Source organism: Limanda limanda, chromosome 16 (assembly GCF_963576545.1).
Source record: "Limanda limanda chromosome 16, fLimLim1.1, whole genome shotgun sequence".
In the NCBI taxonomy this organism is placed as follows: Eukaryota; Metazoa; Chordata; class Actinopteri; order Pleuronectiformes; family Pleuronectidae; genus Limanda; species Limanda limanda.
The window spans coordinates 14841764-14862527 of record NC_083651.1 but is presented as its reverse complement, the minus strand read 5'-3'; the positions used below and the strand labels follow the sequence as shown (position 1 = coordinate 14862527).

General features: G+C 41.9%; 1 protein-coding gene across 1 annotated transcript; it reads left to right on the top strand.

Annotated features, from left to right (window-relative positions):
• Nucleotides 1-11389: 11389 nt before the first annotated feature.
• egfl6 (EGF-like-domain, multiple 6) lies at nt 11390-20172 on the top strand. Its single transcript, XM_061088333.1, has 13 exons — nt 11390-11463; nt 12685-12791; nt 13119-13211; nt 13425-13544; nt 13656-13775; nt 15061-15195; nt 15283-15405; nt 15829-15891; nt 17423-17683; nt 18931-19005; nt 19098-19193; nt 19294-19556; nt 20065-20172. Exons 1-13 carry the CDS (start codon nt 11390-11392, stop codon nt 20170-20172), a joined length of 1638 nt encoding a protein of 545 aa, XP_060944316.1.
• Nucleotides 20173-20764: the final 592 nt, after the last annotated feature.

Here is a 20764-nt window from a genome sequence, read left to right as displayed (position 1 = left end):
GCGTCAGCTTCCCCACAGAGGGCTCATACTGCACATCAACAATCACATTGTACTGTTACATGGCAGAGAGGCACCACTTCCCAGAAGTTCTATTGGATTTAGATCTGGTAACTCGGGGAGGGCACTGAAGTACACTGAAGTCATTGCCGCGAAACCACTTCGAGACACATTTTACTATGTGATGTGGAGCATTATCGCATTAGAAGATGGGGACATTGGGTCTATAACACACATGGTCAGTAGCAGTTCAGAAATACTTGGAGTTCAAAGCTCAAAGTCAACGAGATCAGTTTTTCACTGTGGTTAGATTTGAACATTTAAAGGTGACCTGCATGCTGCATTTATATCATTTTGTTCTCCTCGTGTTGATTCGCTTCGTTCCATTAAATACATGTTGGGCTTTATTGTATCCCCTCATAGTATGAGCCATGAAGTCTCCTTAAAACAAATTGGTTGATCTTATGTTTGAAGTTAAGTGCGAGTGCCTTGAGGGTCACGGGGGAGAAGCTGAAGCCAATCGGAGCCGACCCTGGATGAGATGAAGTCGACGCCCTGGACAGGTCGCCAGCTAATCACAGGGCCAACATACAGAGACAGACAACCATTCCACATTCACACCTACAGACTATATACTCCAGTTAACCTAACCCAAAGTCTCTGGACTGTGGGAGGAAGTAGCAGGAATTTTGTTTTAATATATATATATACTGCCTTCCTTGTGTTCGCTCTGAAAACCTGACCGCCCGGTCTATCTTTCTTCTGCTCTGTTTCCATGGCAGCAGACAGGAGATTCTAGGTTTTCACACGTTATTGGAGACAGTTGTGTGGTTCAGAACTCTACATGTGTAGAGTTATGTTAACTACTTCATACCTAACAGTAGTCCAGACAAAATGATAGGGAATTAGTATTCCTGATGACCATAATTAACTAATAAATTGATGACAATATAGCAGTTTAGCTGTCTGCGTGGAGAAGGTCTCTGTCCTATGATCATCAATATAGACATCTTCTGACATTTGTGTATTTTTTTCCTCTTTAAATCAGTGTTGTGTTTGTACTAGGTGTGCTATCAGATGTTATGGGGGAAAAATATACAGCTATTAAAATAAAGGCTTGTCCAACACCTGCAAGGGGAAGTGACACATGAGAAACTAAACTCCCCAGTGAACTATTTTCCACTGTTTGGTTCACACAGTGCAGGTCAAGAAAATCCTTGGGGGAGAAAGAAAATGTTTTAAATTGGCGACCTGTTCAAGCCTGGTTCTCCTGTTTCACAAATTGTTGTTGGGCAATGTGTGGGTGTCGTGCTCTACATTATTGTGCAAGAATGCAGGGATGTTTGTTATAGCCAGCCAATTAGTTGTTGTGTATCCTTCGAGATAAAATGACCAAAACACTTTATGAATCCTTCTTAAGGTTAAAAAATTTATACATTTGAAAAAGGAGAAACAGGCATTTTTTAAAAGCTAACGCCCACTTTTTTATAGTGGCTGTGCAGTGCTATACAGACTGTGAATCAGCACTGATTTAACAAATTACCAGTCCTCCAGATGGTCACACACCAGTTCAAGCTCTTTGTTTTGAACTGGGATGCAACAAGGATGTACTTTCACTTAAATGTTATTCGAGCAGAGCACTACTGTTTCTTTCAGTTACTACAAAAGACCTGAGTCAAACATTTAAACCAATCCGTGTGGCACCAAATAGGTGTGGTGTTATGGTGTCAAGTTGTATGTTTTGTCGCGAACACTGAATAACAGAGCAGAGTATTGGCAGAGTGACAGAATCCTTGAAACTATTCATAGACACATTAGGATATGTAAACTCCAACACTGTCGAAATATATGTGAAATTCTTATTAGCACAGCAGTAGTAGTCGAAGCTCAGTCAGTACAGAAGCCGATAAAAACCATGGACTAATAATATGGATTCAGATTGGTAAATAACATTTAAGATCAATTTAATCCATCAGTTTTATTGATTTATATGAGAAAATGTAAGCAGGTGTACTAAATCTGAGTCCAGGACTAAAAATGGCACTCCTCTATATGTGGAGGTTCAGCATCTGAGTGTGTCACGAAAGGGACAATTCATCTTTGTCTTCATTATTATACTCACGGTGGGAAAAAGCAGCGGCGCCATTGTGTGATAGGTAGACACAAAAGCTGAGGGCGTGTGCTGGCCAATCCAGTGACACGCCATAATGGTTGCTATGTGTGACAGAGAAACTCCACAAAATGTGCCTTGTGTGATACTTGAGATTTGTGGCATAGACAGAAAATATCTATCCAACTTAAAAACTGATCACTTATCTTTCAATGGGAATTAAAAACGAAAATCTATAAAAACTTTAAAATAGCTTTTAGAAACGGTAACCCAAATACAAAGTCAGAGTAAATAGTGAGATGATGTTGCCAAACCTGTTCCTTGTTTTCTGAAAGCTGCTAACCTTTACTTACCCTAATGAACAGTTGCTGAGAGAACATCGTGCGTTCATTACAAAAAAATTACAAGAACAGGGAAACAATTATCTGTAAGTCAACACAGACAAATCAGAATGAGGACAAACAGGACGCACCAACACGAGACATTATCTCCAAAATATGTGATATGAACATTAGGCCATGGCGTAAAAGAGAGCATGAGTGCACATTTTCTCTGCATTCTGTAAAAGTGTATATGTCTATAAAAGGCTCCTGTTGGCAAATCAGTTGGGCTCTGTTTACTAAGTTACAGGTTGAGTTAAGAAAAAGTCCCCTAATTTCATAAAGAAATAGACTTCTACTTATTTGGCTTGCTGGACTGGATTTTTATAAAATGATTAGCTAAGCACACGTGTCTGGAGGGCATTGACAGAGATGAAGTGCTGTGTGATTCAATGTGACATGTGCATGCGTGTGCGTTGCAGCTGCAAGTATCACCCCCCCAGTGTGCACGGTAACACGCCACCTACGAGCCTGGCAAACCAAATACTTCAGATCGGCCCCAGCGTAGGTGCAGTAAATGTGGACGACAGTGAGGAATTAACAGTATTACCAGCTCTTGCTTTGTGATTCCCAGTATGTGACACACATTCAGCAGAGTGGGAACAAGGTGAGGCGTTAAGCTTGCATGATAACAGCGATTCTGTGTGACAGGAAGTAGTTAATGGGGGAGGCAAACTTTGTGTGACAGAAATCCTTTTTTGGCGTAAGCACCGGAAGTAAAGGTTGAAGGTTGATAGACACAAACAGAGCTAGAAAATGTAGAGCACGGAAGTAGCAGAGGAATACGTCTGAGCTGCAGCCGAGACTGACAGAGACGTGTAAAGAAAAACAGACGTGGGAGATGAGGAAAGCGACTACAATTTGTTTTGCAAAAAATGTGATTAGTGATCAAATAGGCATTTGCATCCACTTTCTCTAGTTCAAGCCAAAGGAAACTGCATATGTTTGAAAAGCAGAACCGCAAGCAAACACTGCGGTGTAAATGCAGATGTAACCAAACAGGTTACCTAACAGATCTTCTCATTTTGTAATGGCATGTAAACCCTCATAAACATGGCCTCTATAGGTCCCACCGTTACTAGGCCACTGGGTGGATGAGAAGAGAGACAGAACAAAGACTTTTCTTATTTTAACGCTCTGTCACAAGTTTAGTCTGAAAACTGCTGAGGGCTGTTCGCACTGCAGGAAATAAAGTAGTTCCCTTTTTTTAGAAAAGACTAAATGCCTTTTCTGACCAGACTTTCAGGACTGACAAGAAGTTCCTCCCTGAAACACGCACCACTGTGAAGCTGGGCTTCCAACACAACAAGGCACAACACACACCTTGGTTTAGTTTAGTCTCACAACTTCGACGTGACATTTATGGAGATTTCCCCACAAACATTAGCATAGGGCCTAATAACGTTGCCCTCGAGTTAAGTCCTTTGGGCTGGTATACATCATCATACCAGAGCAGAATAATGCTCTTGACAAATCATCAGAGCTCCACCATGTCTCAACTTCTCCTCCTCCCACTTATGCACACAAGCGGTTTCTCAAACATACAGACTAGTTTCCCAGAGTGCTCATTGCACTGTCTGCATATAGGATGATCATTTATCTTAAATGAATCATCATAACTTTGTGTGCACTTATAATGCGCTATTTTAAAAACATGTTAGCATTAGATACTAGGCCTGCAATAGCACTTAAGAAGAGCAAAAACAATAATTTTGTAATTGCTCATCTGATCGTGCTGCATTTACAGTTTCAATGTGTGTTACAGCAGCTTGTTTGTCATCTGAACTCAGAGGTTTCAAAGGTGTGTAAGAGGATGTGGTTAGAGAGTTGCAGTGCCTCAAAGTAGAAGCAAAACTCCACAGATGAATCAGCCGTGCTGGTGGACTTGCATTTGAATTAGTATTGTGCAAGTGTTTTACAATCACTTCTTTCCCATGACCATCAGTATAAATTGCCTGAAATATCAGCTTCTAGTAAGGAACTTTGTACGCCAGCTACACGATGTTCAGAACAGTTTGATCCATGTGCCAATGACTCCTACCACAAGCTGCACACATCAAATAAGACTTGTCAAGACATATAATGCTGCAGGAGTCTAATGAAATAATTTGAGACTGGCTCCCTCCGTTCTTTATCTAAACCCCCTATCATGGTGGGAGCAAGAGCCAATCCCAGCTGACATCGGGCGTGGGGCAGGGTACAACCTGGACAGGTCGCCAGCACATCACAGGGTCAACATCCAGAAACAAACAACTCCCCACATTTAAATTCACAGGTCATTTTTTGGACAGTCATGTAATGGACAGTAGGAGGAAGCCAAAGAACCTGGAGAAAGGGAACCCTATGTGTTTGTGTATATTTTACTTCTATGCGCCTTGGTCTTGGTCAACATGTCTCAACTAAATGTAGGGCATCCTGTAATGACCAAGGGAATTTCCTTTGGAAAATATATTAAGATTCGTGATCAAACCATAAAGGCACACAAACTTGCAGCATTGGTCTAAAAAAAGCTACTTGTGAAACAAGGCCACTAAAGCTATTGCATTCGGATTTTGAGAGCTGTTTAATCTTGCTTTAATCAGAGTGGCTCAGCACATGGAAGTCTCTGCGTGGGTGCATGTGTTTGTGTGTTTGTGGGCCTGCGGAAGCCGTCGAGACAAAGCACAGGCCAACCATTTTAAACCGGTACTTGGGACTTCTGCTATTTGTGACATTTTCTCTCTTCCCTTTGTTGAAGGCTGCTTCCACCTCATACTGTGCACACACTGAAACAGAGGAGCCTCATTCCTGTCTACTCGGACCTAACAATATATATGCAAATGTGAACCAAGCAGAATGTGCATGTACGAGTATGCATATGTTTAAACATATTTTAACTATTAATAATATTGATTTCATTTAATTGTGTTTATTTGCTGCTTCTGCTTAGTTTTTAGATTCTTCCTGCAACTAGAAACAGGAAATGAAATTTGTTTTTTCTTTCCATTGACCTTTACAAATAACCACACAGCACAACTGTTTAAAAAGAATGTCCAACAGCCTTTAATCCCTGCATAGACAGAGTCAAGGCACCTTAGAGACACGGTAATAACCAGAAGGGGATACTGCAGCATGTTGCATCATGTTAGGCATTCCGTTTACACACTCATTGTATTAAGGTGAGCTGGTTTCTTTTCTTTGTATATAACTGTGTAATTATATCCGGCATGAACCTCACCAGCTCAGAAGAATAAAGGACGGTATTTAAACTCTAACCTCTGGGGTCTTGACACTTGAAGAAGTTAAATGTTAAATTGTACCCTTTCAAGACATAAAAGAACAATGCAAATTCCAGTTACGGCTTCATTATCACAGTGCCATGTCCCTTCATAATTGTAGCTTTGGTAATAACAGAATGGAAAATATATTGTAGGTGTTGTGTTGCACTAAAAACCACATGCCAAGGCTGTGCAGGTTGTATTCATGGTTTTAACTACAAAATGCATGTACCAGGTAGAAACATTCAGCAAACACAAAGAGTGAAACAAGACAGCACTACTGATTAATACAAAAAAGCTGTAAAAAGGGTAATGCACAACCTTGTGTGCAAGGGTGGCTAATAAAAGAGGCTGTTTGAAAAGTACATGTATGTATATCTGGCAGGAAGTGCAGCGGGGGAAGTTCCCCATTAGACCCAGCCAAAGATTTAAGAAAACAGAAGTTACATTTAACATCTTCAGTCCTGTATTTACTGGAGCATATGTGATTTTCTTTTTAGTGGTGTTTGGAATGTAGTCAGCATGCACCAAGGAAGACGCCTCACAAGAAAACATTGTGGCAATGCATCGCTTAAATTAACCAAACTGAAAAGTCAGCATTAATGCAGCAGACAAAGGCCTGTCCCCGCCTCTAATGCAGGAGGACAACGCAAAGTAATTGAGGTAGTTTGGTTTTATTTCAGGGGAGTGGCCAGCTCGGTACAATACTGTAACATCAATAAATAATGGTGGGCCACACATCAGGTGTCTTGAGAGCTCTGGGTCTTCCCTCACAGCAGGGTACAGTGGTGTCCACTGCTACATTATTAATAAGAGGGGGACGGGTGCCCAGCTGAGGCCTAAGCTTAGGTTTAGTCTGTCACGCTCGTCACGGCAAAAGTGTCTGTGTGATCTCGGGCGTGGCCTGAATCCCCCAAGGTCCGTCTCTCTGGTTGCACTGGGTTCAAACCCACGAAGCAGCAGTCTGTCATGGTGTAATCTGCAGGCAGCAGATGTTCCAGGAGAAGCACCTGGACATATAAAATATTCTGTGTCTGAACTACAGGAGTTTTCTGTTGGATCACAAATAGAAAAGAGCAATAAAATCACAACAGCCAGCAGAAAAAAAAAATGAAATCTGATATTTTGATGTAAATTGATCTTTAAGTCATGGCTTCTTCTGGAAACTTAATGTTGAAAATTGTATCTCTCTCTTTACATGCAAGAGGGTATGTGTACAACCCCCTGTGTTTACTACAGATTATATTATGGATACTCCATTTCAATTGCACACGTCCACCCAGTCAAACAGATTTCTTAAGGTCACACTTAATGTTGCAAGAGGAAGTTACAGTTTCACTGCCTGCACAACTTCAGTCTCACACGTGTCGGTTGGTCAGGTTTAGGGTTTTTAGAACAACCACACTGCAAATTAACACAAAATATCGTAAATAATTATAGATGAATGTGTAGCTTTAGCAGATTTAGAAGAAAATGCACCAATGATCTTTGTACACAGCCTTTTTTAAACTTGACTTGTGGGCTATAGACAACCTAGAAGTCAATCTTGGCAGCATTGATTAAAAGTATTTAAACACACCCTCTGAAATAGTGTTTATCCCAAACGATAACCTTTTGATGAGCAGAGGCTCAGTTTCATTGCAGTCGGTGCTCTCTGCAGTGCAGTCTTTGCTCATGTCATCTCCCACTCAGGGCAGGATGTGGTCGTGTACACATCACTTTCAAAATAACTCCTCAACAGCCAGGTTTATCCTTTTATAGTAAGAGTCTTGCTCATCGTATCATGGGCCACAGTGAGGGACCCATCAGAGTTGATGAACACTGGCGCATCAGATTTTCTCGAAAAAAAGGGAAATGCTTGTTTTAGGGCGGTTGAACTACAGATTGTAAAGCCCAGTTATCAGCAGCTTTATCAAACGATAGCGTGATCAACTCGAGTTAAGGAAGAGGACGGTGAATTGTCAGACGTGGGTAAGTGGGGAGTGTCCTGAAGGCTGTGATGTTGCAAAGAAGCGCTGCACCACTTGAGCATTGATTTGTAGCCACTTTAATGCAAACATAAGGATACGAGGACAAAACTTGCTTCCTCATTCCAAAGGCAACACGTGAAAACAGCCAGAAGTGACTTATGTAAGTTTGGATCTATGATATGCACTCAAATGCTAAAACTAACCCAGGTTCAGTGTCTATGTTCATGTCCTCGAAACAGTAAAGTGAACAACAGACCAATCAGTAGCCACCTCTCTTTGTATTGTGCCTGTCATTCTTGATGTGATGCGACCTTCTTCAGTCAACATAACCAAACAGATGTGGACCTCTTGTGACAGAAATGTGACAAAGCACACTCTAATTCACTGTGCTGGTAAATTTCCACTCACACGCATCAGAGATCTCTGTTCAAAACTAGTCACAGCACATTAAACCATAAATCACATTCACCCCGGACACAATAATGTCTGATACATAATCATGAAGGAATGAAGATGAAACTCCCGCTCAGCTACAAGTTGAATTCAGTCAGAGTATTTAGCAACTTGGCCTTTTTAGTTTTTCAATAGTAGCAAGTGTTGAACTATGTTTCCCCCTGCTGGACAAAAAGTGTAATAAAATAAAAGGAAAGAACAGCTGAGAGTAATCTGGACCTTGTGTTCCTTATTTGCACTAGGAACTAAGTGGACTCAATAATTTAACTATAAAAACATGTCACAATAAACAACACATACCTGTACTATTAATATAAACTATTTGTGGTTTTAGTAATGGCTTTTGTAAAAGCTCAATAGTCTAAACGTGCTGAATCACCAACAGCACATTGCACTTTATAGCTGCCATAAATTAGGCAATCCTTGTGTTATTCACTCATGTATGATATTGATAATACTGTATCAGCATTATATGAAAACATTGAATTGCTATAAGCACAGAACCCACTATGCTGCACAATTTACGTCTGGACAGCTGGTGGCGCTGTTGACTTGTAAACTATCCTAGAGCACAGAGAGCAAGCACACACACAGACACAGACACACAGACACACACACACACACACACACACACACACACACACACACACACACACACACACACACACACACACACACACACACACACACACACACACACACACACACACATACACACACACTCTCCATGACTGAAGGGGACATCACATTGACTTACATTGATTTCCTGGAAACTTCCTCTGACCTTTACCATAGTTATAACTTGCCTGACCCTAATCATTACCCTAACCCTAACTAGACCTCACCTTTAAGTAAACCTAACCTTAACCTAACCTTACGACATGTCTTCCTGAATTACGTGAATAATGTCACAGAGACGTCTTTATTGGTCCCCAAAGGGAAGACAAGTCCCCATAAAGTTACCGAGAACAGATGTTGGTTTCCCAAAAGAGTTTGCAACACACACATAAAGCCAGCACACAGCTTTGATGTATATGATGCGTGACCCACATGCTTGAGATGTCAGTACTAGTATAGTCGGGTTGCAGGCTATACATTGGACACACAGAGAGAAGTGTGTGTTTGTGTGGTGAAGGTCTCTGTGTCTTTCCAAGAATTGAGGTTTTGAAGATGTTGTGCATCTAGCGACATGACTGCATGTGATGCTATCACTTACTTCTTTGTTCAATGCAATACCCCAGGCAAGAGCAGGACACTCAACAACACAACACTTCACTTTCTGATTAAAGCTCTTATATCTTCCTCATTATATATATGAAAGGATTCAGCATAATGTCACTCACCAGACAATAACATTGCTTAAGTGAACCCACCCATCACCGACAACTGTTGAAGTTTTTAAAAGGCACTTGACTTTATCTTGTAAAAGTTTGGCTTTTTTCCGTTGAACATACTCTCCAATTATTTTGCTCCTCAAATGATCCAATCAGCTGTGCACACATGCACCCACTGCCTGCATCCCTCCCCCAACCTCCTCTGCCTCTCAACCTTCCTCCTGGATTAGCACTTAAGAGTTTTCAGCATGTGGATCCTGCAATATGAGCAATATGAGCAGTTGCCTATGTGTATCCGTTGCTCTGTTCAAAAGTGTATGAGCTCTCAGACATGTTTGTCCCCCCACAGAAAACATTTCGACACCTCGTATTATAACATAGGAGATCTGTGTCTTTGTGTTTTGCTTTGTTGCTGCATTGCATAGCTGTGTACAATGCTATTTGCTGCTCAGGCTATCATACATAAAAAGTTGTTACCATCCACGCAGATAGTAAAGAGATGACATGTAATGTGCCTCATTAGGCAGTTATCATTTGCCTGTATTTACATATGTGTGACCCCTAAGTATGTGTACCTATCACTTGATATTCATTGCATGTGAGAGCACCCCGGCTACCATCACAAGTGAAAGTAATTCTGAGGGAAACTCTGCAGGGACAGTGATAACAAAAATCCTGGACCCACCCATTTTTTCAGATCTGCACCCAAATGTAACTGGTAGACAGACATAAAAACACATAATCGTCCTTGGTAATTATTGTTGCGATAAATGGGTTCAACTAGACTGACTTAATGCTGATTTCTCGCTATGTAAAAAATGAGATATAACCAACACTTGCTCAAACTTTATTACGCCCTGACCAGATATCTGGTAAAACGATTGTTGCGCTAAACTACAGTGTTTAACCACAGACTTCCTCCTCATTGAAGAACTATTTCCATTGCAGTTATCGCCATTATAAACCTCTTCTGGTGGTGTAGCACTGGACAGACAGTTAAATTGTAAAAAGAAGCAGTGCTTTAATGACATCCGTCAACCAAAACATGGGAGATGTATTTCAACGACAAATGTGAACAAAACCCTGAAACTCCTGCAGGAAACATCACCTGTCCATTTCTGAGGGGAACAGGACCAGATGTCGGAGCTGGCTTTGAAAGCATGCAAACCCCTTACACCTTTTTTTATGGCTGAATTGGGAACTAGCACGTGTGCGGGAGCAAAGCTTTATGTGCTACCTGTGAGTAAGACATCAAAGAGCACTGCAGCTGCTAATGACAGGCCTATGCACGTCTGAGTTCCACAATTAGCCGATAAGAGCTAATTATCCCCAAAGTACACGGCATAGGCAGCCTGTCGAACAGATCCATGTAAAGCTTCTGTTATTTCGGAAAAGAGAGGAAATCGAATTATCCTGCATTTCACATTTGTACATTATGATTTCTCCTGCTGGTGATTCACAGGACATGTGGTCCTGTATAAGGTTTCAGTGAAGGAGAGCAGCACCCCTAAACGAAATCCCCACCCCCCTTTCAAACACACTCCTACCTTCAGAAGTCACAACCTATCCCTCTCAGTGCAGTGTCATTTCACAGAGTGTCAACCCACCTCTGGAATTTTACATAGGGAGACGTGGAAAATTATGGGACACTCCGACTAACTGCTGCCTGAAGAGAGCAAGATTTTTTTTTCTGCCTTGGAGGAGACTCTGACTTTGTGCTCTGGAAATACAATAAATCCGGCGTGCCTTGAGTAGAAGCTCAACTGAGACCTGTTCCTGTCTAAGCACTTTAATGAGAGTAAGCCCCCAGGAAGAGTAGTAAGAACTCAGAGCGACCAAAGTCAGCCCCGTGGGAAACAAAGTGCTCCGGCTGCTCACAGTCACAGACATGCAGCCATTCGCCTTGGTCAGTGCTGCTTTCCTGCTGATCTGCATCTCCTCTGGTAGCACAGCAACCCATAGGTAAGTCGATGAAGTTGAGCCAGCGATTGTTTTTAAGTTGCATGGTATGGGCCTGCAGCAGGTGTGATATTTGCGTGGTTAAGAGTCAATAAAAGTAATGTCAGAGAGATTCCTGTGTGCTTATAAAGTTACTATCACATTGCAGCGAGCCTGAAATGTTCTGATATCAATAACAAACCATAAATTCCACCTATGGTACTGGCTAATGTGCAATCTGATCCAGCCGAAAAAAGAATTACTACCACATTAACTTTGAGTTCCTCCACACACTGTTATTCTAAGTGCAGCAGCTCAATAAGTAACATGAACCTCCCTACTTTGCAGTGAATTATGTGCTTTAAAATCGTTACAGGGAAGATGTTGTTTTGATTGTGTGTACACACTGCTGCTGCTGCTGCCATCAGGGTACCAGGGGAGCTATGGCCGTGTGTCAGCTAAATGCGGCGCAGCAACTGTTAATAACTGAAGAGCACCTGTCACACTTAGGAGTCCCTCTTCTCCGAGCTATTCTGGTTGATTTCTACCAGGTCTCAGATTCCTCCAGTCCCAATGGAGCCGAGGCTGCTTTTAGGATGCTGCCCCTGCAACACCTTAACATCTGGAATATTAGAGCCTGCAACTGAGCACGATCGAGATGCTGGAAACTCTCAAATTAGATTTGGATGTGTTATTCCGGCATCCATTTACCTATTTACACATTAGCATTTTATGTAATGTAATCTCTATAAGCAATACTGCCGGTTATTAAATCCACAACTGTGAATAACTTTACACTAGATTCTCGTCTGATTCCGGTAACAAGAGTCAGATGAAGTAAAACAGAGGAAACGGAGTCGACCGATAGGTATCAATATACAACACAGGAAATGTCTGATTAGTGTGTTTTTCTCCATCTGTTGCCAACATCCTGTCAGATGGCTGTTGCTTCACAGGGAGTCCTACTTTTATATGGGAGCATGTGAGGGGACTCTTTATTTAGGTTGTTTGTTCCTTTCACACCACACCACCATTGGAGCCGATAATCAGAAACGGATGCCTGGAAGCCTGCATTTGGCAACTTGAAAGCAAAACTTTCTTTGTGATAAACTGAACGTCTTTCACTGTGTTTAGGGTTTATGGCCAGATTACAGTGTTCCACTGATTACCAGTGTAGGTTATGAATACTGCTGAGACTGTGAAATCACAGATCTTACCTTCTACTCTCTCTCTTCCTCTACAAAGGCACTACCGACAAGTCCTTACTGGAAACCAACCAGGTGTGTGCCGCTATGGTGGGAGACTGGAGTGTTGCTATGGCTGGAAGAAAAACAGTAAAGGGCACTGTGAGGGTAAGGATTAATCCAAAGACTTATTTATAATGAGTGGATTACAGTTTTGATATAAGAACACCAACCATTATATTCACATTCCATTTTGCATACAATGCTTTTTGAATGAGCAAGACATATAAGATGGAAAAGTCTGACTTTACTCCCACAATTGTTGTTCTTTTCATGAGGGCTATTTTCCTAACCGAGTAAATGTGGAGGAAATCCCACATGTAGATTGAAAAACCTTTCCTGCATAATAGAATGTGTGGTTTGACTCCAGTCCATCATCCTCAAAACCACGGATATTTCTGATGCTAATTTCCACCACGTTAAATGTTTTACCAGCTCAGTGTGACCACGGCTGCAAGCACGGAGAGTGTGTTGGCCCCAACAAATGCAAGTGCTTCCCAGGATACACAGGAAAGACATGTAATCAAGGTGAGTGATTGGGGTCAGTGAAGAGGGTCTGGAAAACCTGGGTCAAACTGGGTACAGGGTGATCGAATGTCCGCCTCATAACTTACTTTCCTTGCTACTTTGATAAATGCTTCTAAGAAAGTCTTCAAGCTGTGCTAAGGTTGAATTCCAAGTTTGACCTTTTGTAAAAGTTGTTGTTGTGGCCAAGAACATGAAGATGACTCTTATTTCCAGATTCAAATGAGTGTGGCTTGAAACCTCGTCCCTGTGAACATCGTTGCATGAACACCTATGGCAGTTACAAGTGCTACTGTCTCAACGGATACACCTTGATGCCTGACGGATCTTGTGCCAGTAAGTTTCACCTTGCTACTATTCGTACTTCCCTTGAGTCGCAGTTGCAAACAGTTTCAGAATTTGCACATTTGTAAATGTGTGCTTATTGGTTTGTGCCCATGAATGCAGATTCCAGAACTTGCTCTCTTGCTCACTGTCAGTACGGATGTGAGGAAGTTCAGGGGGAGATTCGCTGCCTCTGCCCATCTGGGGGGCTTCAACTGGGGCAAGATGAGAGGACATGTGTCGGTGAGCGACCACAAACACACAGGATTTTGAATGTGTTTTTGATGTTGCCCCAGAAAATCCTAAAATATTCAAATATTTCACAAGAATAAGCATAAGCAAACTGTAGGAAGTAAAAAAACAGATGGAGAAATACCCTTTATCTCAGTAATGGAGCGGAAACAGTTTCTACTATGTGGCTTTGGAACATGCTTGGCTTGTAAATCAAATGGATGCAATTAAGTTATTTTTCTTCCCACAAAAGGGCTTGAGCTGTGACAGAGCCAGGCTGACATGAGACAGGGGAAGTAATATAATAGTTTAAAGAGGATTTTTATTTCATGATGACTATGGATCTAACACACTGAAAATAGACTCACAGCAGAAATACACTTTGACTAGGAAAATACAGCAATGAGATGTTTCTCAGACACACATGAGCCAAAGCGGACAAACAATAGATTGTCATGATGCAGACGCATATCAAATCCATCCAACATGGAATACTATCTTGAATATTTCTAAAATATACAAATTTGAACCTTGGCTTAATGTCTTTTAATCTGCACTGTGCGATAGACCTCCAACTAGCTGCGGGCACATACATTAAATTTCTGACTACAAGTAGGGACATGTGAAACCATGCATTTTAGAATTACATAAAATAGCAAAATGATATGACTGAATTAAAACATATCGGTGTATTTATTCATCAAAATACTGATAGGCTGACTACTATGACTATATGGCATGTGCAAAAGCATCATTAATGTTGCAAGCTATGTTTCATCCACACCAAAAGCAATGCCTCCGAACTGCACATACTGAAAAGAGTACTTCCAGCTGACCTAGGCACCACATCAAGCTAATTAGTAGTGTTGGCTGGTGGGAAACCAGTGAGGGATCATTTTCACGATGCCCCTCTTACACAGGGATAGGGACTCTCCATGCTGACAGACGAAGAAAGAGGAGCCGATAATTCCCTGTGAATTAGAGGAAACACACAGCTGGCTGTGCCCCAACCAAGACAAGAGTCGGCAGGAGGTGTCAAGGATTTGGAGAAATAGGAATAAAGTTAACCATTACAAAAAAACATTAAAATTGCTGATCTGGCATGTTTTGGCTAAAAGTTCTCAGCTCAAATTCAGCACATACTATAATTGCGCTTTGCAAATTGCGGGTTTAAACAACTTGCAGTTTGGGGTAATGTGATGTACTTTCGTAGTGTATTGCCATATCAAGTTTTTCACCAAGGTGTGTCCAGGTATGTGATGCATTTAAAATCTTGCCCTGTTTTGTTTCCCTGCAGATATTGATGAATGTGTTACCGGGAAGAACCTGTGCCCATACAACAGAGAATGTGTGAACACCTTTGGCAGCTACTACTGCAAGTGCCAGGGCGGCTACGATCTGAAATATGTTGACGGAAAATATGATTGTGTAGGTAAGGTAAACAAATTTATTAAGGGGAAATAGTTTTTGTGATCAGTTGTGCTCCTTAAGGTACAAATAGGCTTCTTCTAAATTCCAGACAACGATGAGTGTGCAGCCGGCACCCACAAGTGCAGCCACCAGGCTGTCTGTCTGAACACTCAAGGATCCTTCAAGTGCAGGTGCAAGCCTGGCTTCAGGGGCAGTGGCTTTGAATGCTCTGGTGAGATCTTAATTAATTTTAGAAGTTTCTTTAAGTAGGTACTAAAACCCAAAAGCCTATATCTCAGGCTTTTCCCAGATGAGAGCAGCCAGTCAGTGAAGTCAGGAGCCTTTTTACAGCCACATATTTCATTTGGACTCTTTAAACACCGGCAAATCACAGTCCTGCCAAGGGCAGTTTCCTGCTTTCCTGACTCTACTCCTCTTCACAGATGTTAGCAATGAAGCGCCACAGATTAAAAACACACCTGTGTAGATATATGACACTGTATGGTAGCAAGCCAACTGACGAAGAAGGGAAAGGACAGGTTGTGTTGATCCTCTTTGAACAAGATGATAGCAGGTGAAGCCTCTGGTAGCCAACTCACATAAAAAAGCCGAGGCCAGATTTCAGCTTGAATGAAGATGCCTTTATGTTTTGTAGTCAAGCCGTTTTATCAGAAGTCGTGGGATGGAGACAAAGGCAGTGCAGATGATTTCCTCAATGGTGAGACTGAGTGGAATCCGAGACCCTGCTTCCGCTGCTCTCTCCCTGCCCCTGCATCCCCATTCATCCTTTCATCTTACTTTTAAGAACACCTCCCCTGACACTTGCTTGCTCATGGCTGAACATGTTGTATGTCCACAGCACACGCAGGCTTGATGTGAGAACTAGAATCTTCAGCATGACCCTTAAAGTGAAGAACATAAAGAAAATATGCAGACCCCTTCACTCTTTACACATTTTGGAAATGTATTAAAAAGGAAAAACAGAAATATCACATTGATAGAAGTTTTCAGTGGATTTGCTTTGACAGTTGAAATGCAAAGAGCCTCTCGTTTCTCTTGATGTGTCTGTACAGATTCTCAGTACTCCAGATCATAAAGACAAATGCTTGAAGTTCCTGAAGACGGATCCTCTCTCATCCGTTTAACCTCTCGTGGGGCCAATTTGTGAGTCATTGACTGTCTTCCCTGGTCAAAATTTGTACATCTAGAATGTATATTGGTCTCAATACTCGATGGTCACTCTGGCTAAACTCCAGAGATTGGAGAGATGTCCAAAAGCACAATCATCAGTGGCCACAGTGTCCAGATGGAAACCTCTCCTTTGTTAGACACATGAAAGCACCTAAAAGCCTCTCAGACCATGGGAAGCAAGATGCTCTGCTTTGATGAAACCAGTTGTTTCTCAGCATCATGTCTGGAGAGACCAGACACTGCTCATTACCTACCCAACAGCAATCCAAGGGTTAAGCATGGTAGACACCAAAGAGGCTCGAGCGTTGAGGGAAAAGCTAATCAGAGACCACAAGATCCCACACTGGGCTGAGGGAGAACTCTGTGAATGTCTTTGAGTGGCCCAGCTAGAGTCCTCATTTCAATGCAACATCTCCAGACAGACATGACGATGAGTGTCCACCGAGGGTCTTCATCCAACACAACATGGCTTGGGATGATATACAGGGAATAAATGCAGATAATTCCCAAATCAAAGCAAGCAAAACATGTCACACCATACCCAAGACCGCTTGAGGCCATGGTCAGTGCCAAAGGTGATTCAACTTGGTGTTGAGTTAAAGGTCTGAAGTCTTATGTCAAAGTGATATTTCAGTTTTTCCTTTTTAATATTTCTGTAACTCTGTTTTCACTTTATTATGGGACATTGAGTGTTTTTATTGATTAGGAAACTTCAAACAATTTTAACCATAGGGCACTAACATAACAAAATGAGACAAGACAAAGGGGTCTGAATGCACTGTATGTGATCAAATGCTTGTGTTCAAACCATGCATCGGCATGGAAAAGGATATTCCCATCAATTGTTTTAGCATGTTCTGTCGTTTACTGCCTGCAGTGGAAATGTAATGCATTTCACAAACAAACTGGTAAGTAACTGCAAAGAAGAGATGATCAAGACCAGCACCTGCAAAATACATGACAATAAACAACATTTGAACCTGAAACCTAAAATACTATACTTCCTATACTTGATTGCAGTTCCACCTGTCTAATATGCTTCCTCATCCTGCCTGCAGCCATCCCAGACTCCCAAGTGAGGCCCGGGACTCTAGACGAGGGAATCAAAAACATTATCCCTGAACCAGTCGCAACTTTACCCCCTAAGATCAACCAGCAGCCATTCGACTATGATGGAGAGGTCTACATTGGCGCCCAGAAAGAGGGGGGACCAGAGGAAGAATTTCTTGATGAAGAGCAGGAGGAGGAAGAGGAGGAGGAGGAGGAGGAGGAGGAGGAAGATGTAGACAACCAGCTCAATCCAAGAGGAGATGTTTTCAGTTAAGTGTGGCTGCCTTGCAATAATTGTTTTTCTAGTATTCCGGGTGGTCTGCAATGCATTACAGACAAAGTCAGAGGGTTTCTATGGAGATGTTGTTCTTGTGTCTACTACACAGCATCTGATCACAATAATCAACTTTCTAGTTGGCAGCTGAGATAAGAATGAAATAGTAGAAAAGGTCTGAGCCTTTGCTTTATGTCCATTGTCGACCGAAATTTGCTGCTAAAATCTATACTCTTCTTGGAAAGCTTACTTATAATAATGCACATTTCCAGTTTTGGTGGCATAGACATAAATCACTCTTAAGTGACCAACATAACAGATGGTTAGCTGAAGAAAAATGTTCTTCAATAAGAACATTGCACTATAAAAAAGAATTACGATGGTTTCTAGCACATGTCATCTTGGCCTGGGTCGTGTTTGCTTGTTCTGGTAGCAGATTCAGACACTTTCTTCAGATAAAAAGTGCAGAGTGGGCAGTCTGACTATTCAGCAGTATGCATTCCACTGAAACACCCCATAAATGTATCTACCATCGCTCTTGATCTTTATGGAAACACAGTGTGTGTTTAGGAACCAGCAAGAGGAGACAGGCCCCAAGACATCCATCACCTCGAGGGAGGAATGTTACGCTGTCGGTATGTGATAGCCCAGGGAATCCAGGGCCTGCTTCCCATCTCCTGGGAGGAGGAGGAGGAAGGGAGGGAGGTTACGAAGCCCCCAAGCCTTTTATTATGTTTTCCCCAAAACAGCTGTTGTGCAAACACACTTGACTGCTCTTTGGAGAGTCTGTCATCAGCATTCGAGACCTCTCTACCACTAGCTCGCCCTGGGTGAGCAGGTTAAATAACCCCAGCTGTCATTGTCTGACTGTCGAGGGCTGCTTGCCACGGGGCTGGTTCACTGAAAGAGCTTTAAAAGGCCTGGGGGGGGGGGGGGGGGGGGGGGGGGGCTGTATCCTTAAGTCGTAGTTCCATCTCGAGACATGAGTGACAGCAGGGCAGGTCTACACCTGTTGGTTAAAAGCCCCTTTCTGGCTTTTGTTTCATTGGCGAAAGTCTCTTTGCTACATAATTATGGAAGTTGTTTTTTTAAGATCACATATTTCTTCAGGAATTCATAGACAAAAAGTGTTATGACGTGTTACCCTGGTACAGCTGTGTCTACCTTTATTCATCAATTGTCATTTTTGACATTAATTATTCAAACTGAATTTTTTTTTCTTCGTTTAATCTCTAATCACAGTATCAGAGGACTTTGAATCGGTTTTCGGCCCAGCCACAGAAGTCAAAGAAATCCAAATAGCACCAGTTCAGGAAGGTAATTAAATATCTTTTCATGAGCAGTTGTTTTATAATGACTGGGGGCATGATTCATTTGCTGTTGTGTCCCTGTCTTTTTATACCTTGTAGAATTCATCATGGATTGCAACTTTGACCAGGGAGCATGCGAGTGGGTCCAAGACAGAGCTGATGACATGGACTGGAGTGTAGCCTACCATGATACTGGTAATAACACCAAGATACCCTGTTTTAAATATTAATTAAAATGAATTATTTTGCACAGTCAGATGCAGTTGTTAATCAGAGCTACTGCAATTTCTCTCAGGTGCAGAGTACTACATGGCTATGAGTGGGCTCCTCGGGGAGAAGGAGAATATGGCCAAGCTGAAGTTGCTTCTCAATGACAAGGTGCAGCAGGGCAGCTTCTGCCTCAACTTTGACTACCATGTTGTGGGACGCAACGTGGGCAGTCTCAAGGTGCTGCTGGATAACAATGCTTACCCAGTGTGGGAGCAGAGCCAAAGCCGAGACCAGGGCTGGCAGACAGAGCTCCTCACCGTTGCCTGGAAAGAAGAGGCCCCAGAATCTGTGAGTCGTGCACTCAAGTCATTAGACATGTCATAGGCATGACAATGTCAAACAAAAGTTACTAATAATAACAATATTTGTGGCTCAAAAGCTTCTGAAAAGAGTTTGAATGTGCCTGCTGCTTGGTACGTATTCAGTATAAACAGCTGTTCTGCATTCCAGATGGAGGCGCATGTCAATAATTTGTAATTATGGGCAAGCCCAAATTTGTATGAAACAGGTGAAGGTTTGACTGCCTTTGCCTACTGAAGCTAAAAAGTGCTGGCGGATTTTACTTGGGTTATCTGACACATTTCAAACTCCTTATTTGAGACCTGTTTGTATACAAGGGCTTTAACTTTTAAAATCCAGCCTACTAGGCACATAATAACAATAATAACTATCATACAAACGAGTTAAAAACAGCACACATTTTATATCAAAAATGTATGCAGTACTTATGTTACTCTTCTATTGATGCCATGTGGCGCAAACTAGAGTTGTAATTGTACATGTTGATGTCTTTCAGATTATCTTCGAAGCTCAGCGCGGCACAGGTGTTGGAGGAGAGATCGGGCTGGACAACGTGGTGCTGACCTCAGGGCCCTGTCAAGAAGACGTGGACCAGCTCTTTTAGGGAATCTCCACCTTTTGTACCAACAATTTGAGGAATCTCCTCAAAATGACACGTGTCAAAGATTCCCGTTTCCTGTGCATTATGATCTCCCGGTTGTGGAGTTTTTTTCTCAGTGTTCTTGCCTCGGGACAACTACACAAAGATACAGACACATGTTCTCAGGAGGAGATTATGTACAATCACAGCATGCATGTTTACTTTGTCACCATGCTACAACATCAGCCCACCCTGCCATTATGTCTACTGTGGTTTTTTAAACTACACTCTTACAGTACAGATAACTCAGATCTCAGGAAAAGGTGGAAATGCTAACTTTGTCTGTTAGTTATGTTTAACAGTATTGTGCTTAGTCCTGTGTTATGTATATGCAATAGTGCATTGCTGAAGTTAACTGAAAATAATCAGTAACATGTAATGTGAATTTCTTAAGTGAAATGTTTGCTGAAATTCGATCTTTGATGAATAACTTTTTTGAAGGCTAGTTAGTTTAAATGATAAAACGTATCAGTGCATAACTGCTGTAAATTTTGCTTTCATATTATACTATACTATGACATTAAAACTGATTGTTTTTCTAACGCTGTCTACCACT

Bases quoted from the DNA above. Each gene is read 5' to 3' on its own strand.
- egfl6 (XM_061088333.1), top strand. From the start codon at position 11,390: ATGCAGCCATTCGCCTTGGTCAGTGCTGCTTTCCTGCTGATCTGCATC. The intron at 15,196-15,282 runs GTAAGGTAAACA...TCTAAATTCCAG, and splicing joins CGGAAAATATGATTGTGTAG to ACAACGATGAGTGTGCAGCC. The intron at 19,557-20,064 runs GTGAGTCGTGCA...GATGTCTTTCAG, and splicing joins AAGAAGAGGCCCCAGAATCT to ATTATCTTCGAAGCTCAGCG.